Consider the following 24624-nt stretch of genomic DNA (forward strand, 5'->3'; position numbering starts at 1 on the left):
ACTCGAATTTAAGTAAAATAAAACACAAATCTTTTTTGTTGGATTTTTGAGAACGTATTATAAATAGAACATGAAAAATGGACTTTTTTTTATTTCGTCAAATTTTAAAGATGAATGAATGCTTTGCAGCTATTCCCCGTAAAGGTATATTTACACTCGTGCGCTTCCCATTTCAATTTCTAATTCAACTTCTATTTTACTATTCAATTCCGCTTTCATCTAATGGATGTCATTATTGAATGCAATAGTTGCATGCTTTTTTCTGTTTTCACACTAGCGACATCACAAAGCAGTTGTCTTGCAGATTGTTAACAAAAATTTGTCGGATTATTGGAAGTGCAATTAAAAACGTAGGAAAAACGTTCTTTGTGAGTCAAAAATTATTTAAAAACTCGAAATTTTGTAATTATAGAAGATTTGCAATTAGACGAGATATTTTATTTAAAAACTACACGAATGTCCAGAGAACATTTTTTACTCAATATTTAATATAATGGAACCAAAAATAGTAAAACAACCACTCGTTTTCAGAAATCAGGTGTATGTTAAGTAATCTTATAGTAACCATTAACTGCCATTTCAAGTGGTTCTTTCAGTATACTACGACAACTGCAAATGAAATAATGTATTAATAAATTCAAAAATCTTGAACCTTCATTTTCAGTTATATAACAATATACCATATACTAGTCCGTGTATGAATATTCCTTTTCTGATATGTATTTATATTTTAAAACCTAAGTGTCACTTTACGTATTGATATCGCTTTTGTTAGAAAAGCTATTCAAGATGTGATTAATTATTATAATATATTGAATCGTAAACTTATATTATATTTTAATTGTATAGGTAGATACACACATATTATCTAACTTCATCTCTTAACTTAACTTTATTTAAATTAAATTTCATACTTATTTTTTTTGTGATAAATAAAATGTGTAGATTATTAACTATTATATATTATTATGTATTGGATCATTTTATTCAAAATTAAATTAAAATTATGTATTATCTCATCTCTTCACTTTGATGCGGGATCGCTTTTGTTCCAGAGTTAAATTTTTATTTTTGTTCGATTAAAATTGTAAAAGCGTTTGGTAAAAAATAACATCAAAAGTTTGTTTGATATGGTTCAATTTATTTACTTTTATGTGAAATACTTTTGCTTTTTAAAGTAATGAATTTCACTGTTAGTGTTTAATAATGATGATTTAATATTAGTTAAGTGAAATATAATATATACAATAAATTTATCATTACATTTTTAAATAGGTAATGAATATTAACATATTAATATATATAAATATATATTTGTCTGTGTATGTGTATTGGAGAAGAAGGTATTTATATATAATATAAAAATGTGTTGAAAAGTTTCAACATTGCCGCGGAGAAACGATTAAAGTGAAGTGTCGTATTTATTTTCGGAGGGTATAAATTATAAATTTGAATAAACCTACCGGCTGCTGCTTCTCATCTGTATATACACGTATTCGTGTGAAACTCAATACGCTATTTATACAACTCGACAGTCAAGTCTTCAATAAATAATAATATAAATAATCTCAATTATAATATATACACGTCTACTCAAGGGTATAATATAAATTAGCGGAACACATAAAACAGTGGAAAGAAGGAAAGAAGGAAGATAGGAAGGAAGGCGTTTCGTGTTGTGCTACTGCGCAATGTGTCAGTAAAATGGAGAAATTTACAAAATACTTTATTTTCCTATTTCCCTCTGTCATTTGTTTATTTCCGGATCTTACGCGTTTGCCCGGTAGTAATAATAATGGGCGATATTGATGGCGCTCGAGCCGATATATTTTGTTCTTTCGTGCGTTCGACCAAGCGTATCCGCTGCCGTTTCTTGTCATACGATTTCTATTTTAGGTTTTGCCTTGTCGGCGGTGACTTTGACTTTGCGATGACGGCTAACATCCGTTCAACAAAAATACGTGCATGGGATATGTAGTGCTGTATGTAATAATAATCGTAATATTTTTCCTTTTTTTTTTTTTTTCATTTCAGAACGCGTCGCCTGTAGAGGGGTGGCAAAAAACATAGCACATTATTTAATTAGTCTCGTGTTTACGATGGGGTGGCGCGTCGGCCATCACTATGTTTCTATCGTGCGCGTGGCAAAACCGGAAAAATAAGGGCCTCCGAGAAAAAATAATGGAAGTTTATGCACACCGCAAAGAAAGGGAAAAAACCTGGCGCGACGAATTCGACGTTTTTTTTTTAATTTTATTTTTCCCGGTTCTTCGTCATAGTGTACTACACCATCTATATTATAAATATGTACGTATATGTATATACTGTATAATACGCACAACGTTTTCTCTGAGTTATTTATCTTTATTTGTTACCGCTTCTGCGATTCGTGTAGTTTGCAATTTTTTCTTTTGATTTCCCATTATTTCTCCGGGGAAACGCGCCCGTGAAAAACGACTGCAGCAATCTTTGATTTCACCTATTCACAGCCACACGCGCGATCGTGACCGAAACAATAACTACATAAATCGTTTTTTGCACCTCTTTGTGCCCGTTGCCAAATCATGTATTTAAGTTCGTACACAATAAACACAAAGTCATTTAGGTCGATTTTCGTACGCATGAAAGTGTTTTTATATCGAATTGTAATACTATATATATATATTATATTTTATAGTACAATCTGCAGTGTCATATGCAGGATTTAATTTTGGTTTGGGCTTTCACCATAGATTGACACTAAATATTATCTAAAAATATGATCAACTAGGAAGATATATCGGATGGGCTATAACCCTGACGTATGTCACTGAATACACTATTGCAACTAGGGTTGTTTTAACTGACGGTGGCCGCAAAGATTTTTTTCGTGATTCCATTTTGTCATCGGAAGTTTTTAATAGTATTTCGTCGAGGGGTTTTGAGCTTGTTGACGGAAATATGTTTTGAAAGCTAAATTTATACATGTTGTACTTAGCACTGTTTCAAGAAATTAATTTCATTGAAAGTACAGCTCGTGGAGTCGTATATGTTAAGTCATTTCGCTGTGTGCTTGTAAGTCAGTAAACACGAGCGTGTTTGTGTATATATAAATGCATGTTGCGCTAAAGTCAATATTATTATTTAATGTTGTAATAGTCTTGATGTGCAAAGAGTGTCGTGTTTGTTCAAAATGTTAGCACGAGCTCGCCAAACGTTGCGTCAAAGATTGATTAATTGTTTCCCATTCGTTTATGTACCTACGTATTTTACTTGATTATACATCTCGTCGAGGATTGTGATATTATATATGAATCGTGATGTCAACGCAGTTCATTTGATTAGCATCGACGATATGATACATTTTTGTCGCGATTTAAACTTATGATGTCTATGTTCATCGGAAAATCGGGTTATTCCCCTGAAAACACGACCTCGATTGACGACGTGCCGCGTAATACAAAACCAAAAAGTATCAATATATATTTATGTATTCTGTTTTGATAAATTTTATTCAGTTAAAAAAAATTGGTTGTTATGATATTTACAATCAAACGGTATGGTTTGTACGTGTTTGTATGTATTTGCGCATTATATTATATTTTAATTTTTTGATAGTATATTTGATGTTATAATTGTGCTTTTTTAAATTGCCCGTTATCTAAATATACTTTTCATTCCTAGTTCTACCATCATATAATGATGCTATAGAGCTTATAGTAACATTCTGTGCTTGTAACGATAAAAAAAGTGAAAAATAAACAGGCGCCACATGTGAACTGAATTTATAAAAAGTCAATTCCAAGATAAAAAAAAAAAAAAATAGAGTAGCAATAAAGAAAAACGGTTTTTTCCTCTATAGTTTATTTCGGGCTCCACGAATATAAATAAGCATATGTGTATATGTGTGAAAAAAAGACTCGATCATTATATTAAATTGCGTATTTTTGTTTTGGGATATTTTCGTTTCGCATTGCGCTTTAAGTTTAAGAATACCGTTTATGTTATAAATCGAGCTTTTATTTGTTTTACCAACATTGGTATTCAAAATGTTTTTATCCGCGTTTAGGTTTATGACAGTTTTGGTGAACTATTTAGTGCGTAGGCGTGCATATTATTTTCACTTTATAACTATGCAAATTACGAATGTTTACTAAGACACTGACTTCCGGTTACTTATAAAAAAAATAAGCTCACGTATTTTGTACTTGGAAACGTTAATAGGGCATTAGAAGTTAGTGTTCGAGTTTAAAAGTAAAGTTTACAAATTTTTTTTTTTAATTTCAAACTTATTAGTTATTCCAAATCAATTTTTATAAATATTGTACCTGTCAATAATTAAAACTGTTTGCTATTGAATGGTTTTCGAAGAAAGGTTAGAAAATGGTGATGTATTTAACGAAATTACAGTTTTCAGTTTTCCATTATGGTTATAATAACTTAATGCGTATAAATCGCAGAAAATGGTTAAAGATAATTTGAAATTTTGCAGTTTATATTTTTTATTTAATTTTTCCGGGGTTTTTTTTTATCCCCCCCTAATGATTATTTTAATGTTTCTTATAAGTAAGTGCGCTCTAATGATGACTCGAGAAAACTCGTAATTGGACACGCACTTTAATTTGCTATTTAATTTGTTTTCAGAGTCGAGCAAAAGAAAACATAATAACACAATTCTATTCGTGAATTCCTTATACTTTGTTTCTTGTAGATACTGATATATAATATAATATATACTGAGAATTTATGTTATTTCAGTAATACCCTCCAAAGTGTTTTCGTCAGTTCAGGTCACATTCACCTCGAGACGAAACTACTGAACTTATTCATCCGTCTCATGATTTCATTTACACCGTACATCATCACGTAATTTTAATTTTGCAATGTAAACGTGTTATTTTTTAATTTTGTGTTTTCGTATAGCCACTGGAAAATGTTAATAATTCAAATACTAAGCACGTTCAACATTTTTACTATACGAAAAAGGTAGAGTTTCTTTTCCGGGAACATTTTCGTTTCGCGTTATTTTATGGTGTATCGAAGTGTTTTTCGTGTGAGTTAAAGTATATATTGATTTATATATCACATTTATATATAATCACATTAATTTACTATTTTAAATTTACATTAATTTACAACGACCACGTATTATTCGATTCTAATTAAAATAATATAATACTTCGCTCTTCGAACTACTGAAAACTGTGCTTGGCGAACCATTCTGTAAATGTAAAAAAAATTGTGCGTGCAAGGTCACATAATGTGTAAGTCCTGCAGTATAATATACTATATTATATATGTTTAGTGTTGCGTGTTGTTCTTATCGTTACGTCGGTAATTGTCGTGTATCCCTTTTTATAAAAGGGTGAATTTTAAGCGCGTATTATGTATTTTAAAGTCCTAACCTATATAATATCTCCGGGGATAAATAGGTTTCATTAATTTTTTTTTCTCACACTAATCCTTTTATCCTGATGAACTTTTCTTGCTGTAAGTCGCGTTTGATGCATTCTTTTGGAACGCAGCTGATACAATCTCCTACATTATCTTTCCATTCAATACCAAATACAATCAACGACGTCGTCTTCCGCGTGTTGCGTGGCGAGACTAATGATGACGTGTGCCCGTAACTATCGTTCATGAATACCTAATATTAATAATAATTAATAATACTTGTCAGATACGTCGCAACCGTCGGGCACGTACATGTGAGACTATAATAAAATACTAGATCGTGTATATATGTGTGTGTGTGTGTTTGTTTGTATTTGTTGGTGCATAAAGTTCGTATAAGGTTTAATTGTGAACATTTTTCCCGTAGAAATTCATTACAAGTGTTTTGATAACGATCTGTTATTAATATTGTTTCTTCATTTAAATCTTTATACATCGTACACATTATGTAGTAATAATAATTATAATAAGTCGCATAGAATGTCCTTGACTTTATTTTTTATTATTATGAGAAATCGCCAAATCCATAACGATACTGGAATACCCTCGATAAGAATCTGGATTAAAACCCAACTCAAAAACTTCCACGCCAAGCTTAAAGATTCGGATGGTGCCCGTCATTACCAACTAGCAAGTAAAACCCAAAACAGGCGGCTACGACCTCGACTGTCCCAAAACATACTCCCAACGGACACTGAAAAGCTCTCATCAGAAGATGAAAAATAACTAATACTATTATTTCTATTATTATTAAACTTATAACACAACTAAAATCATTATACCATCAATATATATCTAAAAATTAATTTAATTAATTAAATTGTAATTGTGATTGTACTTGTAATAGCACTAGATGTGCTGAAACATTAACAAAAAAAATTATTATTATACCGAAAAAGTTTCTTTATGGGTAATATTTATTTACTTGCGTTATAAACGATTAGATAACATAATTAAATCTCGGAATACATTTTTTATTCATGTTTTATAAAGGAAAACTGGTAAATCTCTTATTTCAGATTATTGCACATGGACATTGTTTTTTACGGTAGTACGTGTGTGTTGTATACATTAAGTGTTTCAGCACGTAATAAGGAAAACACGATATTACTTGACTATTATTCTATTTTATTATATTCGATGAACCTACGAGAGAAACATTATCGTGCAAAAATAAATCAATACATATAAGGTATAAGGCAGTTTTCAGTGTGATCCTGGTACAATTATATCGATAGCCTTGATAACACAACATTTGACATCTTAATGATGTATGAGTCGTTAATTGTTTTTCAGTCCCCCAAAGGTGCTGTATAAATCGTTATGGTTATCATAATTATAATATTGTTGATGCATTAAACGTTTCTCGCATTCAAATGATATTCTTTTCTATTACACTTAAACTCATGTTTTTCGATTTATCTAAGCACGCCCATTCCCATATTGTTACATCACGTCGTAAGAAGTCATATTCTACTCTAAATAATATGAACAGTATTATGATTGTTTTATTGCATTATAATGTAAAGTATAATGAGGTTGACGTTTCATCGTATAAAGTTCCTGTTTGAACTCTGAAAGTCATTCATTATTTACGTAATGAATCGATTCGCTTCTACGTTAATTTTAGGTAATCGTGAGACGACGGTGCCATGACCTCGTTTTGAATATTGGTTCTCTTCCAAATGTTTGAAAAATATCGTACACATTTGTGGATTTCGTGCTTTTGTTATTATTTCTTTAATATTCCTCTAGTGTTTCCGAACATTTCTTTTCATATTGTTTAGTACTCGACTCAGAAATCTGTTCGTACTTGTAATATTTTCACACGAGTATTACGCATCGATTGCATTCGATAACGTATAAAAAATTCTATAAATTATAGTTACTTATTATCATTATTTTTTTAAAAATAATTTTGTCGAATTACATCACATACGTACCGGGTGTAAATGTCGCATGCTGTAGAAAATAACGGATTTAATTCGATTAAAATGCTTTTTATGGGTTAATAAATTTACGATTTGAACGTTATGGTGCATGCGATACGTATGTATTGTGTATTAACATAATAAAACCAATAACGTCGATGACGATGCACACGTGTGTACATAATATGCGTATACCTATTTCGCTTGTACGCGAAGAGCGCTTTTCTTATATAGTTATTTCTCGTACACGTATGATAATGATAACAGTTTAAATTGAGCGTTTTTTATTACGTAAAAAGATTTTGAACGTTTCACTCCTCTTTCAAAAACGCGATCATAATACAACCTGTGCAGACCTGCGTATGTATATCGGACGATCAGAATTTTATGTGACAACATCATATTTATTTATAATAATGACATTTTATAAAATAAGTAATCTAATATTATTTGCGAGATTTAAATTTGTCAATGTTTTTTTTAGAGATGTTTTAGCGGTAAACTTTTAAAAATCAAACGAGGACCTCCTTCATTACTTTATTTTTTATTTTTTTTTGTAACCGGCTGCCACATGAAATTCTTATCACTCTGTATATTATTAGTTTTGGAGCAGTCGTATTTGAATGTTTACTCTACGTGTATGTCGAAACACGAAAATATCGATATTATGTTTTACGTTAAACTTGCGAGTCTGATCCAATGGTGGGCGAGTATAAAACTTAACGGGTATTTTTACTACAAAAATATGTATAGGAAATATATATATTACTTATACGACGACGCTCGTTGCTATCTGGACGGATGTCAAGCTGTCCAGAACCGATGAGTATAATACAGCGTTTACGGTCACTCGTGCGGTCACTATACACCATGGAAAAATTCTATTTACGACTCGCTAAAATTTCGTCATGTATAAATGTGTGTCGTGCATTTCGTTCTAAATTTAATGGCAGCCCCCCACTATACGTACGCATGTTGGAAAACGAAAAACGAAAAAAAAACATTCTACGACTCTTATATAAAATATAACAGCGCAAATAAGATCGGTTCGATCACTGTCATCCCTCAACTTGCATATACAGATCTTTCTCTCTCTGTTGTTATTTCCCTTCGCGTAGTTATTTCTTCTTACTTGTTTTTACATATACTTAAGCTCGTTGGTGAATATTTTTCGATTGCATGTATATAAATATGTATAAATATACACATATCTACACTATTACTGTTTTCGTTAGTATATCATATACGGTAACAAAAAAAAAAAATTAATCGAATTTCCAAGTACGTTCTCAATTCCATACCAACACAACTGTTTCTTGTTCCGAATTCACGTCACGTGTCCACGAGAACGGACAGGCGCGTTCTTAAGATTTACCATTTATTTCGGTCGTCTTTGGGTTCAAAATGACAAGCCGTCGCCGACCATTGTTCGCCGTAAACCTTTATTTGCATACACACGAGAGCCGAGAAGGTTTTATTATATAATACGACTTACGTACTTTTCACTTGCTTGTTTGACATGGCCGTCGTCAATTTAACGTGGTGGTGGCGGCATGGCGACTTAGACAACGACGTGTGAGGATGACAGGCTTCTTGTACTTATGTATAGGTAAACCGACGTGCACGTTTATATTAATAAAATATTCTTTCTGTTTGTCATATGATGCTCTTTGGACGTGCACGAAAACATAGGTATTTACGTGTTTTTGTTAACGAGGACGTGTACAATAGTAGTAGTATACCGACGACAATACGCATACACATTTATTGTTTATATATAGACGAGCTATATACGATTCCGGAGGGAAAGCTAAAAATTCGTATACGCGCATTGGGGTGAGGGTATATAACGTCGTGTGTACCATCGACCCTTCGATACAATAAATAACGACATCAATTCGCTCTAAGTCATCGCGGCAGCGTCGGTAGTGACGCTGAAAACGGAACAGTTAGTATGTGTGTGTGTGTGTGTGTGTGTGTGTGTGTGTGTGTGTGTGTGTGTGTGTGTAGTATTTATAGTAAATATGTAGTTTTTGGACGCGTTCCGTCTTTATATATATATATATATATAGCAAAACGTTATTATATCATGTCTTATATATATATTATATTACGGAAATTTTTGTTTCGATTTTTCCCCGGGGCCGCAGTAAAAGGGGAGAAAAAAAACAAAAGGTAATTTTACACGATTCAGAGGGTTTTTAATGGTTAGTATAGACATTTCTAATACATGCTGCTTCATAGAGAGATAAAGAGAAAGAGAGAGAGAGAGAGAGAGAGAGAGATAGAAGGAATTGCTCTGCCTATATATATACCATCCTCTACAAATTCACTAGTTTACGTATTTTTGATTTTCCTGTGCATCCTTATACATATGTGTGTGTATGAGAAATGGAGAGAAAGAGAGAAAGAGAGAGAATGTGTGTTGTGTTTTACGTGTATATTTAGGTACGAATAAACTCATGTGATATACGCTTTATATATATATTATGTATATGATTTTATATACGTTACATGTTTACGTAATGTTTTTGTATCGGAAGATGATTTATTTGAGACGATGAACAGTATTTGCGCTAAGAGAGCGGATCAAACAAAATATATATATATATATATATTAAACACGGAGATATGAAATGACGAATCCAAGGTGCATGTATGGAGCGGTGGAAACCCAAGGTTTGGTGGAATAATATTTGCTCAAAATTGCTCATTAAAACACAAACACGCGTGTGCAAGTACCAGCTGCTACGAATATAATGAAGTAAACTATGTACACGCGAATCTCCGTAACATATGCCGACTGCAGCATCGTTTATTCTTATTCGTGTCCACACTTCTAGTGCGTACTCCTCCCTGTATTGCGTTAAGTGTTTTTTCGACAACAGCGTTGATTTCATGTCTATAATGTTTGATGTTGTATTGTGTTATTTTTTTTTGAACTATGCGTATATGTTAGGTACATACATTGTCGTGTTTGCTTGCGAAGTACAAAATTACTGCAGATGTTGTTAGAATCGTTAAAATCATTATTTTTTATTTATTTTTTCCCTAAACATGTTATAAAGTATACCGTGTCGTGCATAAACATCGTACAAAAAACAATATTAATTAATCGTTGACATTCGTACGAAAAGCGTGCGGCAAGCTCTATCATGCTCTTTAAATATTTTTATGTCTAATTGTAACTATTATAGAAAAGTTAAAAAACCGCTGTTTATTTAGCGTATGAAATTAGTTCTACCATGTTATGATATATAACAGTCGAGATTTACCCGTATTTACATATATGCGTATTCAAGTTCGGTGAAACGTTATATAATATTCACTTGAATTATTGAAAATAAATTCTCTCACGTTGTCTGTACATAAATATTCTAATACGACTACTAAATACACGCATCGCTCACCACTGCTAAATAAAACATTTAAATCGATATTTTTATATTTTTATAGACAGGTTTTCTTTTTAAGTAGATTCGGTGTTCCCATTTTTTTTTGGGAGTAATACGGTTATGATGTTTAGCGTGTGTATACACATATATAGTTTCTTCGTAATGCAGTATGATATGTTTTCGACGTAAAACGAAATTACTTAGAAATGTATGGACTAAATTACATTAGATCCCTCCCTTTACCGCTGAATATTATTATACATGTAAGGGTTATACCTGAATACTCGCGATCAGATTTAATAATTTGGTATATGTGTGTGTATATAGGTACGGGTAGTCCGCTGCGATGTAAATACGCAGTACCACTCAGTGGCGTGGTGAACGATGTTTGTTTAATGCTTATTATGCTTATTATGGCTTAGCCTCAAAAACCTATCAAGGGGCTGGGTGTCCTTTGGCTTATGTATTTATGAACATATTTTATTTAAATAATTAAATTAATTGGCTACCAAAAAAAAAAATTACATGCAATGAAAAATAATTTAATATGCAAATATGGTAAATAGGTTAGGTATTTTAAAAGAATTAATGAAAGTCCTATATGTAAATAGTACATTTGAATAGTTATATACTTTTTTATTATTTAGTAAGGGGAAGGGGGGGGTGTATCATTATTTAAATACTTTGCTTAGGGTTTGAAACATGCTTGCCACGCCACTGCTACCACTATTGTATATAATAAGGATGGGTAACTCAAAATACCTAGATGGCTAATTTTTAGAATTTTAAAATCTAATGGGCTATAGTAAAGAATGTAAAAATTAAAATAAGGTTATTAAAATTGACCATTAGCATTTATTTTAAATAATTTAATTTTACGACTGAATCAATACTATAAAATAAATGCTTAAAACTTATAGCTATGTTAGCTAGGTATGCTGATGTGGGTATATATTATAGGTTGACATTTAGTGATTTAGTTGGAGTTTAGTGCTAGAGAAAAATATAATATCTACATTTTACGATCAACGTGATAAACGCTAAAATGTTATGACATGATTTGAAACTGTAGCACGGGATAGATCAGAAAAGGACAAGGGCCGGATGAGGCCCGCTGACAGCCAGTTATATATATCTCTGGCATTTAACGTATTCTGTAGAGAATAATAGTAATAGTTACGTTGCTCTAAATGAGACATCAAAAATGCCTCGTTCATAAATTAGCAGTTATAATCGCTCTATATGGGGTCTGACTACCCACGGGGGTGTGCAATAGGTTTCTTCTGAACGTACCCTAACTAGAATGGTATGCTTGATGGAGTTATATATAGTTAAACGAAATGTATTTTAATGAGTACCTAAGTTTAACGAAGAAGGGTCCAATACTTAGGTCTGTATGTTAGTATACAATAGGTGGTCATATATTCGTCAGATATAGTATTTGACGAACGTGTTAATTCGTGTGAGGTGGGACTTGTCTAAAGCAGTAATTCAGTTTGTTATTGTTCATTGTTTCAGACGGAGCTCTCACAAAATCTTCAACAGCTGTCCGAAAAAGCTCGTACGACCACGGAGTTCATTCAGAGGCTAAAGCAAATGTCTGAAAAACTTAATGTAAGTACTTTTATAATATATATATATATATATATATATATATATATATATGTTTGTGCATGTGTATGTGTGAGAGAGATATTATACTGAAGTATAAATGTAAAGTCGAATTAACGGTTATCATATTTCATTATTCGGCAATTGTTGCTCATGTCGTCTTAGGAAAATATTTGTTATTAGAAATTAGAGTTATTTGAAAAGCAAATATGCTTATAGAATTAAATGCGTTCGTTGTCGTCAGTACAAACATTGTTATTTTCTGTTCGATTTATGTATAAGAAAAATAAACGATAAAGATAAAACCAAATTCAACTTGTATCGCGTAATATAATATTTTATGAATACGTCGTCGTCGTTTATGTTTATGGTGCACACTATTTAGTGTTGCTGCGCAAGTATACCGACACTTTTATTTATCTTACACTGAGGAACCAATTTATCGAGAGTGTACAGCATATGCGTATAAGAGATAGGGTAGAGATAATGCACTTTCGTTATCGTTTATTATGATTACTATTTTATTATTCGACGAATTCGATGTGATGCGTGTGATTGATACAGGGTGAATGTGAAGAATTAGAAAGGCAAGTGGACGCCAGGTGCGACGCACTGATCAGGTCGATCGAGAGGCGGAGGCAGTGGCTAATCGACACAGTGCGGCAGGACAAGGAGACGAAACAACGATCGTTAAAGGAGCACGTGGCGAGCTGTACGTGCAAGCTACAGAAGACCACGTCCCTGTTGCAGTTCTGCATAGAAGCTCTCAAGGAAAATGATCCCGTTTCGTTTTTACAAGTAAGCGCCGGATGTATTCTTCATGATTTGTTCATTAGGGTGATCGTACACGCTCGCGTGTATGCGCACTTGGTACATCTGATACTATACTCGTATACTCATGCTGGTTGTTTTCCGATAACCCGTATGTACAACATATTATAGTATGTTCAGTGCATGTGGTATACTAATTAGACATTGGTTTTTTTTATCTCCGTCTCTCTATCTCTTTTCTCTTTCTATTTAGGTCGGGTCAATGTTAATAGCCAGAGTTTCCAATACAGACCTGACCTGGCATAAGGACGTGTTACCGTCTCCTCGATCGTATCACCAGCTGGATTTGACCCTGGACGATAATACTGTGTTGAAAGCGATCGAACATATGAACTTTATACAAATGAAAAGTACGTATTTTATGTGTATTATAACTGCGCTATTATAAACGAGCACATAATTTACATTCATTTTTATATAAATATAAGCTATACAGTGGGTGTTATACGGGTAACTGATTAAACTCACATTTGTTTTTTTTTTATAAATATACGTATATGGAATATAATAAATGTGTGTTTTACATTGCTATTTTTTTTTTTTTTTTACTAAACGCTATTATACTAAATAAAATTATCGTTTTTTTCCTGCTTGCACTTATCTTATAAAAGCAATCGGGAACAGGGAAGATATGAAAGCTACAGGTATAATATATTTATATATTTTTTTTTCTATTGAGAGAATTTACTGAAATAAGTGTTTTCTTCTTCTTAATATAATGATAAATGCATGCGAAAATAACAATGTGTATAACGTTGTGTGCATTCTTTGTGCCGCCTATTTATCATACATTCTCGGTCATTTAACTATACTTGCACGTCTAATGCGTTTTTTTATCGATATTTTTAGCTCCGAGTGCTGCTTTGATCATCACCGAAGAGTGTAGTGCCGAAAACAATAGTGTCACAATCGCATGGCAACCGCCGGCTTCTTCGTACATCGAAGGTTACGTGTTGGAACTGGACGACGGAAACGGCGGAGATTTCAGGGTTGGTGTACTCTTATAGTGAATTGATTTTCGCGTACATAATGTGTGTTCGGGCTTGGATTAGAAAATTATTATCTTATAGTGTTTACCTACTCGGTTGCAAGTGAAGATTAATGATATATTGTACTCTCTTGTCCGAATATATTTTTAAAACTAAAGAATGTGGGCTTGGCAGAGAGAGAAAAATATTATTTTCTTTTGTCACTTACATAGTATACACTAAAATATTATTATTATTTTTTATTTTTGGTATGCAAATTTAGTATTTTTTTAAATGATAAATCGATTTATCATCATTGAAATAATAGTACGTAATAATAGTTTTTATACGATAGACAAAGCTATTTACGAGCTGTGTTCGATAGAATTGTTTGGTGGCGAGAGAGTAACAGTTATGTTTATATACAATATTTATATGATAACAGCGAGGTATTCAGTTTTTCGTTTTTCATCGGAAATTGTGTACATTAGACGTTAAAATATTTAATAGATTTTTTTTTTGATTTAAAATGTTTGGACACAGTGTAAACGTAGAATCTGTTAATGAATAAAAAAAATTTTTTTGATAGACTTAAGTTCACAAAACGTAATGAATAACTTTACGTATAATTCGTGAATTTTATCGATAATAAAAAATAATAACGCGAATATTACAAGTATTTTATGTAACGATTTTGGCTAAAAAAAAAAAAAAAAAAAAAAAAAAAAAATATATACACTAATAAATAATAATAATGTACTAAGCACTTATGTAAAAAAAAATATTAGGTTTAATATTAACCTTTTGTGTTTATAAAATCAATAATCAAGTTTATAATATCAATATGATATCGCCAAAATAAATAAAAATATAATAAAACATTGCTATGAATAACTTTAACATGACTGGCAGACCAACCATCCATTATTCTATTTTCATTATCTTATAGATAATACTATATATTATATATAGTTTAAACATATTGTGTCATTAAGAGAACAGAAAAAAAATTCAATATTTATTATTATATTGATACAATGAATAATTCGTGAAAAAAACTGTATTCTCGTTAAATTACAGTTTATTGAATCATAAAATGATTTTAAATGTCTTTGAAAAATGTTTTCTTATAATGAATGAATCATTTCAATGAAGTATGCATAAAAAAAGGTTTTAAAGGCAGTCATTATTTCTATTGTACAAAAATGTTGACTTAAAAAAAAATTCACATTTTAAACTGAATATTATTACATATTAACATATCAAATTTGACTACATATAAAATAAAAGTCAAATTTTGAATTAATAGCAAAGTATTATGTATTTGGTTTCTTCCTTGTGTAACTTTCTACTTGAGTATTAATTTTTTTTCTCTATGCATCCGAATTCACAAACCCAAATCGTATTATAATAGAATTTAAATTGGACAGTCGTAAATGTCGACGTATTAGGTATTGAAAATAAGCGAATGTAAAATAACTGGGAATCTTTGAATATATATACGTAAGTTAATTGACTATTGATGTATTATAAGGTCGTGAAATACATTCGTAAATTCAAAAAGGACATTTATTTATTTATAAACGAATATTTGGCATAATTTTGAGTTTGTAGCATATTTTCTATTAATTATGACGGCAGTAAATTTTTTTGTTTTTCTAAATCACTATAAAATACTTCTTAAAAATAATTCTTCGGCAAAAATGTATTACGAAGGATAAAATATATGTTTCCGGCTAAACTGGACTTTTTTAGAATTATCAGTAAAAAAATCAGTAGATATATTTTATACACTAGACTATTAAGGTATTAATCAATAATAATCATTTATTATTATTTACTAAACCTCGAAATGAATCTTGAAGGCTTATTTTTTTTATTTATTGTTATTATTCACCAAACTGACCTTTTGTTTTAAAACCATGGCATTGGAAAACGAGTTCGATTGTATTGATTGCTTATTATTTTTGAAGATAATACTTCGCTTATTGCATTGTATTATTTATTTTTACATAAAAAAACAATAAACGACGAATGATTTTACATTGAGATGGCAAGTGATTTTACTGTGATTTGATTAACTATACTATTTTTTAAGTAAGTATGTATTTTATTTGTCTTGGTAATAAAACGAAACATAGTAGATTATAAAGTTATTTGCTATTACATTAGCTTTCATTTATAATATGATTCATATTAATGTTTCAATCGCATTACGGTATTATTAATAGTTTTATAAAAATTATATTTGTTTTAAAATAATTGGGAAATGTAGAATACTCTAACAAAAAAAAAAAAAAAAAAAACAATCATTTAATTTTATATTACACTTTAAATTAATATTTTCAACCAGATGGTACATACTTTTTTAGTGTTAAATATTTTGATTGTAATGCATTGTTTATTATTTTTACTATTGAGAACACCAAACACAATATTGATTGCTTCCCCATTTAATGCAAGTGGTGTATGGGTATGATGTAAAACTTTTCGAATTTTTATCGTAACTTTCGATTAATCCTGAGGTCTTGGACTTGTTGTATTTTATAGACGTGATATAATTTAAAAAATCATTACATCAACTGTAATTGGGTTAATAATATTTTCAATTTCTAGGATATATATATATACAGAGATGTCTTTTAGTTTATTTTTTTCTACAATTGTACTTTAAAATAATTTATGTCGAGAATATCCTTAGTATTCTTGTCGTTATTAAAAAAATGAAGTGACATTTTATTTTATTTTTCTCTTACGTTTCTAGGAGGTGTATTGCGGTATAGAGACCATTTGCACTGTTGATGGATTGCACTTCAATTGCACATACAACGCCCGAGTAAAAGCGTTCAATAGTGCTGGTGAAGGAGAGTACAGCGAAATTATCGGGTTGCAAACTTCCGAAGGTACGTACATTATTATTATAATACGTATGTAGTGAATCCGATCGATCAAATGACGTGAGTATTTACGTAATATGGTGCCACGTAAAGTTAATATCCATTAGCAGTGAGTAAGTGGAAAGAAAACTCGTTTTTACTTCCGGTCTTTAAGGGAGGAAAAATAAAAAAAATCGAACTTGAAATATATATATGCATACGGCTGTAATACAGAGTAATAATTATTGTTATTGTTTTTGCAGTTGCATGGTTTGCTTTTGACCCATGCCTTAGCTCACCGGAACTTTGCTTCACGCCTGATAACCTGACGGTGACTTGCGAGGGATTCGAACACCGCGTGGCTCTGGGCAGCGTAGGATTCTCTAGGGGCGTGCATTACTGGGAATTCACGGTGGACCGGTTTGACGCGGACACCGATCCCAGTTTCGGAGTGGCTAGGCTGGACGTATCCAAAGAAGAAATGCTTGGTACAGATCTTAAACTACTCTAGCGTTTAGTCTTCTTGTTTTTCTTGTTGCTTTCATTTTTCTCACTTCGTTTCTCAGGCAAAGACGAATTCGGTTGGAGCATGTATATCGACAAGCAGAGGTCCTGGTTTATGCACTGCCGCAATCACGAGCAGCGGTGCGAAGGCGGCATCCAGGTGGGCTCCACGGTCGGCGTGCTTTTGGACCTGAATAAACACCAACTGTCGTTTTTCGTCAATGACGAACCACAAGTATACAAGCGCTTACGTTCTGCTTCCGAGCCAACTCTAGCCCGTAAGGGTGATGACGTGGTGATCTGTCCAATATTGGTGGTGGTAATGATTAAATTTCAAGGAGAGGCGTTCAATCCCCTCCCGTTAATCTATACTTTAATCAATGTTTTCTAACTTTTATGCTAAGGTGGCCCATATATGTCCTATATGTTTTGTAGACGACCCTAAAAAAAAAAATACCCATAATGCTTTTTAATATAATAACATTACTAATAATTTTATTATAAGAAATATTATTTACATTGACGCAATACTGCAAAACTGATTTCTTATATCTTCTTCTCCTTCTTTAGTTTCGGCCCTTAAGACCATCCTGAAAACGATAAACTTTGCCACCTATCCCTGTCCTCCGCTACTTCTATCCATTTGACACCAGGCTCTATCCTTTTCACTTCTCTTTTCACACCATCTTCCTATCTCAGCCTAGGTCTACCTAGTGGTCTTTTTCCTATAGGGTCTTCTTCGATCACCCGTTTTACCAAAGTACCCTGTTTGCGCCAAGCATGTCCTGCCCAACTTAGTTTTCGTTTGGCAATCTCCCTAACTATACTCGGCCTCTGAAAAAGTCTTTGAAGTTACACATTATGAAGTTTTCTCCATTCATTAGATTATCTATCGAATATGAGGCCGACAATTTTCCGTAGAACTTTTCTTTCGAATATCATTAATCTTGATTCTTCTGTTTTTCTCAACGCTCATGTTTCCGAGCTGTATAGAATAATTGGTCTTAGTAGAGTCATGTACATTTTGATTTTTAGGTTTTTGGATTAGACCTTCGATTTCATAACTTTTTCAAGACCATAATGTCCTCTATTCGTTAGTTGTATTCTTGTTGACACCTCTGTCTTGATGTCGTTATCCTGCATTATCATCGACCCTAGATACTTAAATTGTGACACTCTTTTGAACTTGAGCTCTTCAATTTTGATGTATTGTTCTAGACCGCTATTTATATTTCTTCGGCTAGCCACTAGGTACTCTGTTTTTTCCTCATTGACGGTTAGGCTCACTTTTTTTGTCGTATTTATTAGTTTGTTTCCTAATCTCTTTATCATATGATATCTAGATCTTCACCAAGGAGAGCGATATCATCCTTATATGTTAGCATTCCAATTGTGATCTGTTCTAATATAACTCCCTCTGAAATGTTCATCTTGCGTATTACTCTCCAGTACTAAATTAAACAGCACTGGAGACAGAGCACACTTTTCCTTGCTGAAGTCCTGTAGTTACTCTTGTAGGTTGTGATGTTACGTTACCTATCTTGACCTGTATATTAGTATGATTGAGACTTGCTCCAATGAGATTAATAATTTTCTTGGGGAATTTGTAATCTTTTCAGAATGTTTAAAAGACTTTCTCTATGGATAGAGTCGTATGCCTTTCTAAAATCCACAAATAATATGTGTACAGCCTTGTCGAATTCTAAGCGTTTTTGGATAATTTGTCTTAGAATGAAAATTTGGTCAGTTGTGGATCTATTGGGCCTAAACCCACCTTGATAGTCACCTATTATATTTTCAGCTTTGGGTACTACTCTGTCTAGTAAACAATATGTTAAGACTTTATATGTTGTATCTAATAAAGCATTACCTCTGTAATTACTGCATTTTTGCGGGTCTCCTTTTTTATAAATAAGACAAATTCAATATTCACCCCAGTCTTTCGTGAGATGTTCCTCAGACCATATATTTTCGATGATATCATGTATTCTATTTATTGCTACCTTATCCAGATTTTTTAGAATTTCTCCTTGAATTCCATCTTCTCCTGGTGTTTTATTGTTTTTTAGTCTATTTAATTGATTTACTATTTCTATTCTACTAGGAGGTGGGCATTCAATGTCGTTAGAGTCTGATGTTATCCTAGTAAATGTTTTAGATGGGTTCTCACAGTTGGTCAAAATACTTTCTCCATTTTTCTAGAACCTTGTCTTGTTCCGTAATTATAGAGTCATCGTCATTTTTTAATAATCTTTCATGTTTTTTGTACACACCCCTAATTGAATTAATCTTCTGATATAGTTCACGAGTTTTGTTAACTCTGTGGTTGGTCTCGGCTTCCCATAATATGTCTTTCGTGAATTTACGTTTTTCGAATCTAAATATGTTATTTGCCTCTTTTTGGCGTTCTTTATAAGTAGTTTCTTTCTCTCTATTGAAGGGGTCATTGATCCATTATAATCTAGCTTCTTTCCTTCTGTTAAGTGCCTCCTCACAAGAAGTGTTAAACCAAGGTTTCTTCACTTTCTTTTGTTTACCTATCGTTGTATCTGTAACAACTTTTAAGGTTTCCTTAATTGACTTCCATTTGCAATCTATCGTATCTAATTGATTAATGTGTAAGTTAGACATTGCTTCATCCATCCGTTGTTTGAAAAATTCACATACAGTATTGTCTTTAAATTTATTTACTTCATATCTGTCCACAATTGCACCTTTTTTAACTGCCAATTTTTTAAGTTTCACGTTTAGCTTTCCTTTTACCAGGTAGTGGTCCGAATCACAGTCAGCTCCTCTGACTGTTTTGACATCGTGTATACAGTTTTTAAACTTTGTGTTAATCATGACATGGTCTATTTGATTGGTATATCTACCATTAGGCGCTTTCCAAGTTCCCTTGTAGATATCTTTGCGTAGAAATATTGTACTTTTCACAACAAGTCCACCACCACTTGCAAAGTCAATAAGTCTAAGTCCGTTTTCACTAGTTATGTCATGCATGCTATGATTACCAATGGTTGCTCTGAATATGTTTTCCTTTCCCAATTTGGCATTAAAATCGCCTAAGACTATCCTAATTCTATTACCAGAGGTTTCATTTTGGATTTGTTCCAGATTCTCATAAAATTCGTTCTTTTCCTCTGGTGCTTTTTCCTCCGTAGGTGCGTGTCCATTCAGAAAAGTGATATCAAAATATTGTCATTTAATTTTCAATGTTGATATCCTAGGGTTAGTACTTTTAAATTCTGTTACCAAAGAGACTATACACTATACTTTTGTGTACTGCAAAACCCGTTCTAAATTGTCTTCGATCATTACATTCTCCGTAGAATATAGTCGTGTCTTAAAGATCCAAGGTACCTTTGTCGTTCCATTTAATCTCTTGCAAGGCTACCACTCCTAAATTATATCTCTTGATTTCTTTGACTAAGTATTGTGCTGCTCCAGGTTTAAAAAGTGTGTGAATGTTCCAAGTTCCAAAAGATAAGCCAGATTTCCGTTTTCCCGTCTTGTTTTCCATAGCTCCACATGTCCGAGGCAAGTTTATTGTTGTATCCTGAACAAGGTTTTTTTCACATGGAAGGGTTGTTAGCCCTGCGCATAACCCCCAACCTGGAGGATCAGACTACCACAACGACTCAAGGTCATGGTAGGGCTATTGCAGTGCACTTGGGAGCGCCACTTTCCCTACGCCGGGCACTGATTTCTTATATATGTATAATAATATTTTGATAACTAAAATATTTTTCTTGTCATTAGTTTACGAAGTTCGACCCATCAACAATATTTTGCTATCCATTGTTGGGTCGTGACTCATGGTTGGAAAATGCTACCTCAAATGAAAGCATCGGGTGATGGCTCTGTTAACATTGTTAGAACAATCAAGGAGGGCAATCAACCCCTCTAAAATCCGCCACTGACCGCTATTCTGTGTTAAAATACTATTTAAATTAAAGTTACAAACCAAGCTAAGAATTTAGGATAATATTCATATGTTCTTCGTGTACTTCAAATTAATAATGTCAGTTTGCCCATGTTGGAAAATGATCAGGTCGATTATACGAGTTGGCCGGAGCGGAATTAAGTTATACACTTCATAGTTATGATAACCATTTTTCTGTTCTTACAGGGTCCGGTGGCTTTCAACGGTCTGTATGGTGTCTTTTACCCTGCAGTTAGCGTGAACCGAGGCGTCGCAGTAACGTTACACACAGCTCTTGATGCTCCTAGTGATGTGGACGACTGTTAAAACATTTGCGTTTTTATTTTTCTATTTTGGCGCACAAATTACAAATATAAAAAAAATGAACATGATTTTCACATTCTCCGATTAAAAGTTTTTTTTCTTTTTATTATATTCTTTTTTTATATTAATAATCTTAAGAGTATTTTTTATTTAAAGTTTCTATTCAAAGTTATGCGAGTCTAATATTTTATATTTGTACTTATATTAATGTAAATGTATATAATGATTGTGTGTGTGTATGTGTAGTAATTGTTTATTTTTGCTAATTATCTCTTTCTCAAAAGTACATCAGGGAAAGTGGAGTAAATCACTTGTACTTAGTATGTCTTGTGCAACGCGTGTAGGTTTCTTTTCAAACTCCTGAAATTAACTACTGTATTTTTTATTTTCAATTACTTACAATTTGTTAGAACATAATATTATGTTACTATTTTATAATAGTGTTTGAGTATTTAGATTTTATGTATGAAAGGGAGATGGATGATTTACAGTCATAATTTTTTTTTTTACTATTTTATGATTACACTTTTGACTATATTAATGTACAGACCCCTAGTCTTGTTTATATGATTATGTATTTTTTAATCTGTGGATATATCAATACAAAATATTGTTCTTTATTTTACATTGTATACATAATCATAGGTTTTTAATCTTATGTTATACAATAGCATATATAGTGTGTATATTTAATAAGGAAATATTGTATACATTTTTATTCATTTATTTTTATGTTAGTAGTAGTTCATTATATTATGGTTCATTCAATGTATTGTTGTTGAAAAAATTCCATTGGCAAAATAAGAAGCCTTGGGTTTCTTTGAAACATCAATTTAATACATATTTTGAATGATCTATGCATACATTGTAACCATAGCAAAACGCACTAAGTTAAGTTATTTTTAATTTTTTACATCTAGTCAAATAAATATAGATTTCATATGATTTCTCATAAAGACTGAAGGATACTTGACTAAATATAATTAATAATGGATCCGACGTTAATGTTTGTGATCTTAATGAATATTTTATTAGGATAGTATTATCAAATTAATAATAACCAACAGACTGAGTTATTATCAATTCAAATGTTTTAGACCACAGCTCTGTTTCTGCTTTGTTTTTTTTTAATGCTCTATACACACAATAGAAAATTTCATTTTCTATTGCGTGTATAGAGAATTATATCATCTTGGTCAGTGTTTGATAGAATAGTGGAGGTTCTATAGTTTACATAGCTGTAATGCCGATTTTTATTCTTTTATTAATTGTGTCCACTATTATATCTCTCGAATAGAATTCATTTAACCTATAAATAATTCAAAATGCTTCTAATCGAGTGTAGTGAAAATAATAAATTATGTTATATATATATGATATGTATATAACTACCATTGAATCATGTTAATTGATTATTTTCCTATAGAATCTACTCACATTCCTCCAACCTGCGCTTCGATTTTGATACCTTACTTTGTATTTCTTATCATATGTATACATATTATTATATATATCTTTACTTTTAATGTTTTATGTTTATATAAAAATTCTATTTAATATAATGTATTATACATACACCACATACATTTTATGACAACAGTATAATCTATGGTTGTAAATGTAATATGATTTATTTGTAATAATTAGTTTTTAAGTTTTGGAAGTGGAAAATTTTTTTCTATTGTCTTTAATACTGCATACAGTATACCTACTATAAATTATGGTCAAAATAAATATGATACTTTGAATTGTACAACATGGTGTTGTATTGATTTTTTAAATCCTTTTAGTATAAAATATATATTTTGCATCCATTGAAAATGCATCTATGTAATGAGAATCTCTGTAAATAAAAATATATGTAAGGTTCTACAGTGCTCGTGGTCTAACTGTTACACATGTTTCAATATAATGTTTTCAATTTGAATCTAATGGTCCATTACTTTATTGTTGGTTTTCGAATTTTGAGAATTTTTGTGTTCATATCGTGTATTAAGTCAAAAAAAAAAAAAAAAAAAATTAACAAAACACATTTCAAAAATAATATTTAAAATGTTAGTTAAGTATTAACCACAGAGGTGTCTGTAAAGTAATCGGTATATTTTCCAACAATATAAAATAAGAGTTTCAGCCTTACATTTGTTTCTTTAACATTAACATTTTTGATGTTTGTGTTTCATTATATGTATTGCCTACATATAACTAGGGTTCAGGACTCATTTTACACAAATTGTAGAAAATATGTATGCATATATGCACTTAAAATAACTGAAATATATGCAAAAATAAACCAAATTAAGTTTTTTAGAATAGCAATTAAATTTTTTTTTAATTTGCTTTATTGAACTTTAAATATTTGACAATTTTTTTTATTTAGTAAATTTTTTAACAGTAACTCTAAGTTTAATCCATAATACTACTCTGTATGATCGACATTACTTTTTTCTTCTTCTAAAATGAAAAAAAGGTAAAAATAATTGCATGTTTACCTGCAAAGTTGGACTGTAAAATTAGATATTTTCTAATATTATCACATTTAAATGCACGGTGATTTTTGGTCAGCATATTTTATAAATTAAAAATGAACGGTTATATTTAAAATATACCAAGTCATTTAATTTTAAATTTTTGGGTGAAACTTCGAAACTCTTGATCTTCAGATAACATATTGAAAATTTTAATTATTATTGATTTGTAACACATTTTTTTTGACACAGTTTCAATTTTTATATTTACCCTTTTTTCCTGTACACCACGGCAATACATTTTTCAGTATTTTATTGCCACGACCATTTAATACAATATATTTTTTCTATTATATATATATAA

The 24624-nt window shown here is 31.4% G+C and overlaps 1 protein-coding gene across 2 annotated transcripts in view; it reads left to right on the forward strand.

The window, feature by feature from the left end:
* Positions 1–21876, forward strand: part of LOC112690188 (E3 ubiquitin-protein ligase TRIM9) — a 41473-nt gene extending 19597 nt beyond the window's left edge. The window contains exons 2-10 of one of the 2 annotated variants that reach the window (XM_025564140.1): positions 12278–12373; positions 12935–13168; positions 13395–13551; positions 13813–13845; positions 14051–14190; positions 16934–17072; positions 17309–17533; positions 17612–17784; positions 21679–21876. In XM_025564140.1, coding sequence (XP_025419925.1) covers positions 12278–12373; positions 12935–13168; positions 13395–13551; positions 13813–13845; positions 14051–14190; positions 16934–17072; positions 17309–17533; positions 17612–17784; positions 21679–21798 — 1317 coding nt within the window. In that variant the 3' untranslated portion in view covers positions 21799–21876. The remainder of the gene's footprint in view (positions 1–12277; positions 12374–12934; positions 13169–13394; positions 13552–13812; positions 13846–14050; positions 14191–16933; positions 17073–17308; positions 17534–17611; positions 17785–21678) is intronic. The other variant, XM_025564141.1, reaches the window with a different exon arrangement.
* The last annotated feature ends 2748 nt before the right edge of the window (positions 21877–24624 follow it).

This window comes from Sipha flava, unplaced genomic scaffold (assembly GCF_003268045.1).
Source record: "Sipha flava isolate LNK unplaced genomic scaffold, YSA_version1 492_pilon_pilon, whole genome shotgun sequence".
Lineage (NCBI taxonomy): Eukaryota > Metazoa > Arthropoda > Insecta > Hemiptera > Aphididae > Sipha > Sipha flava.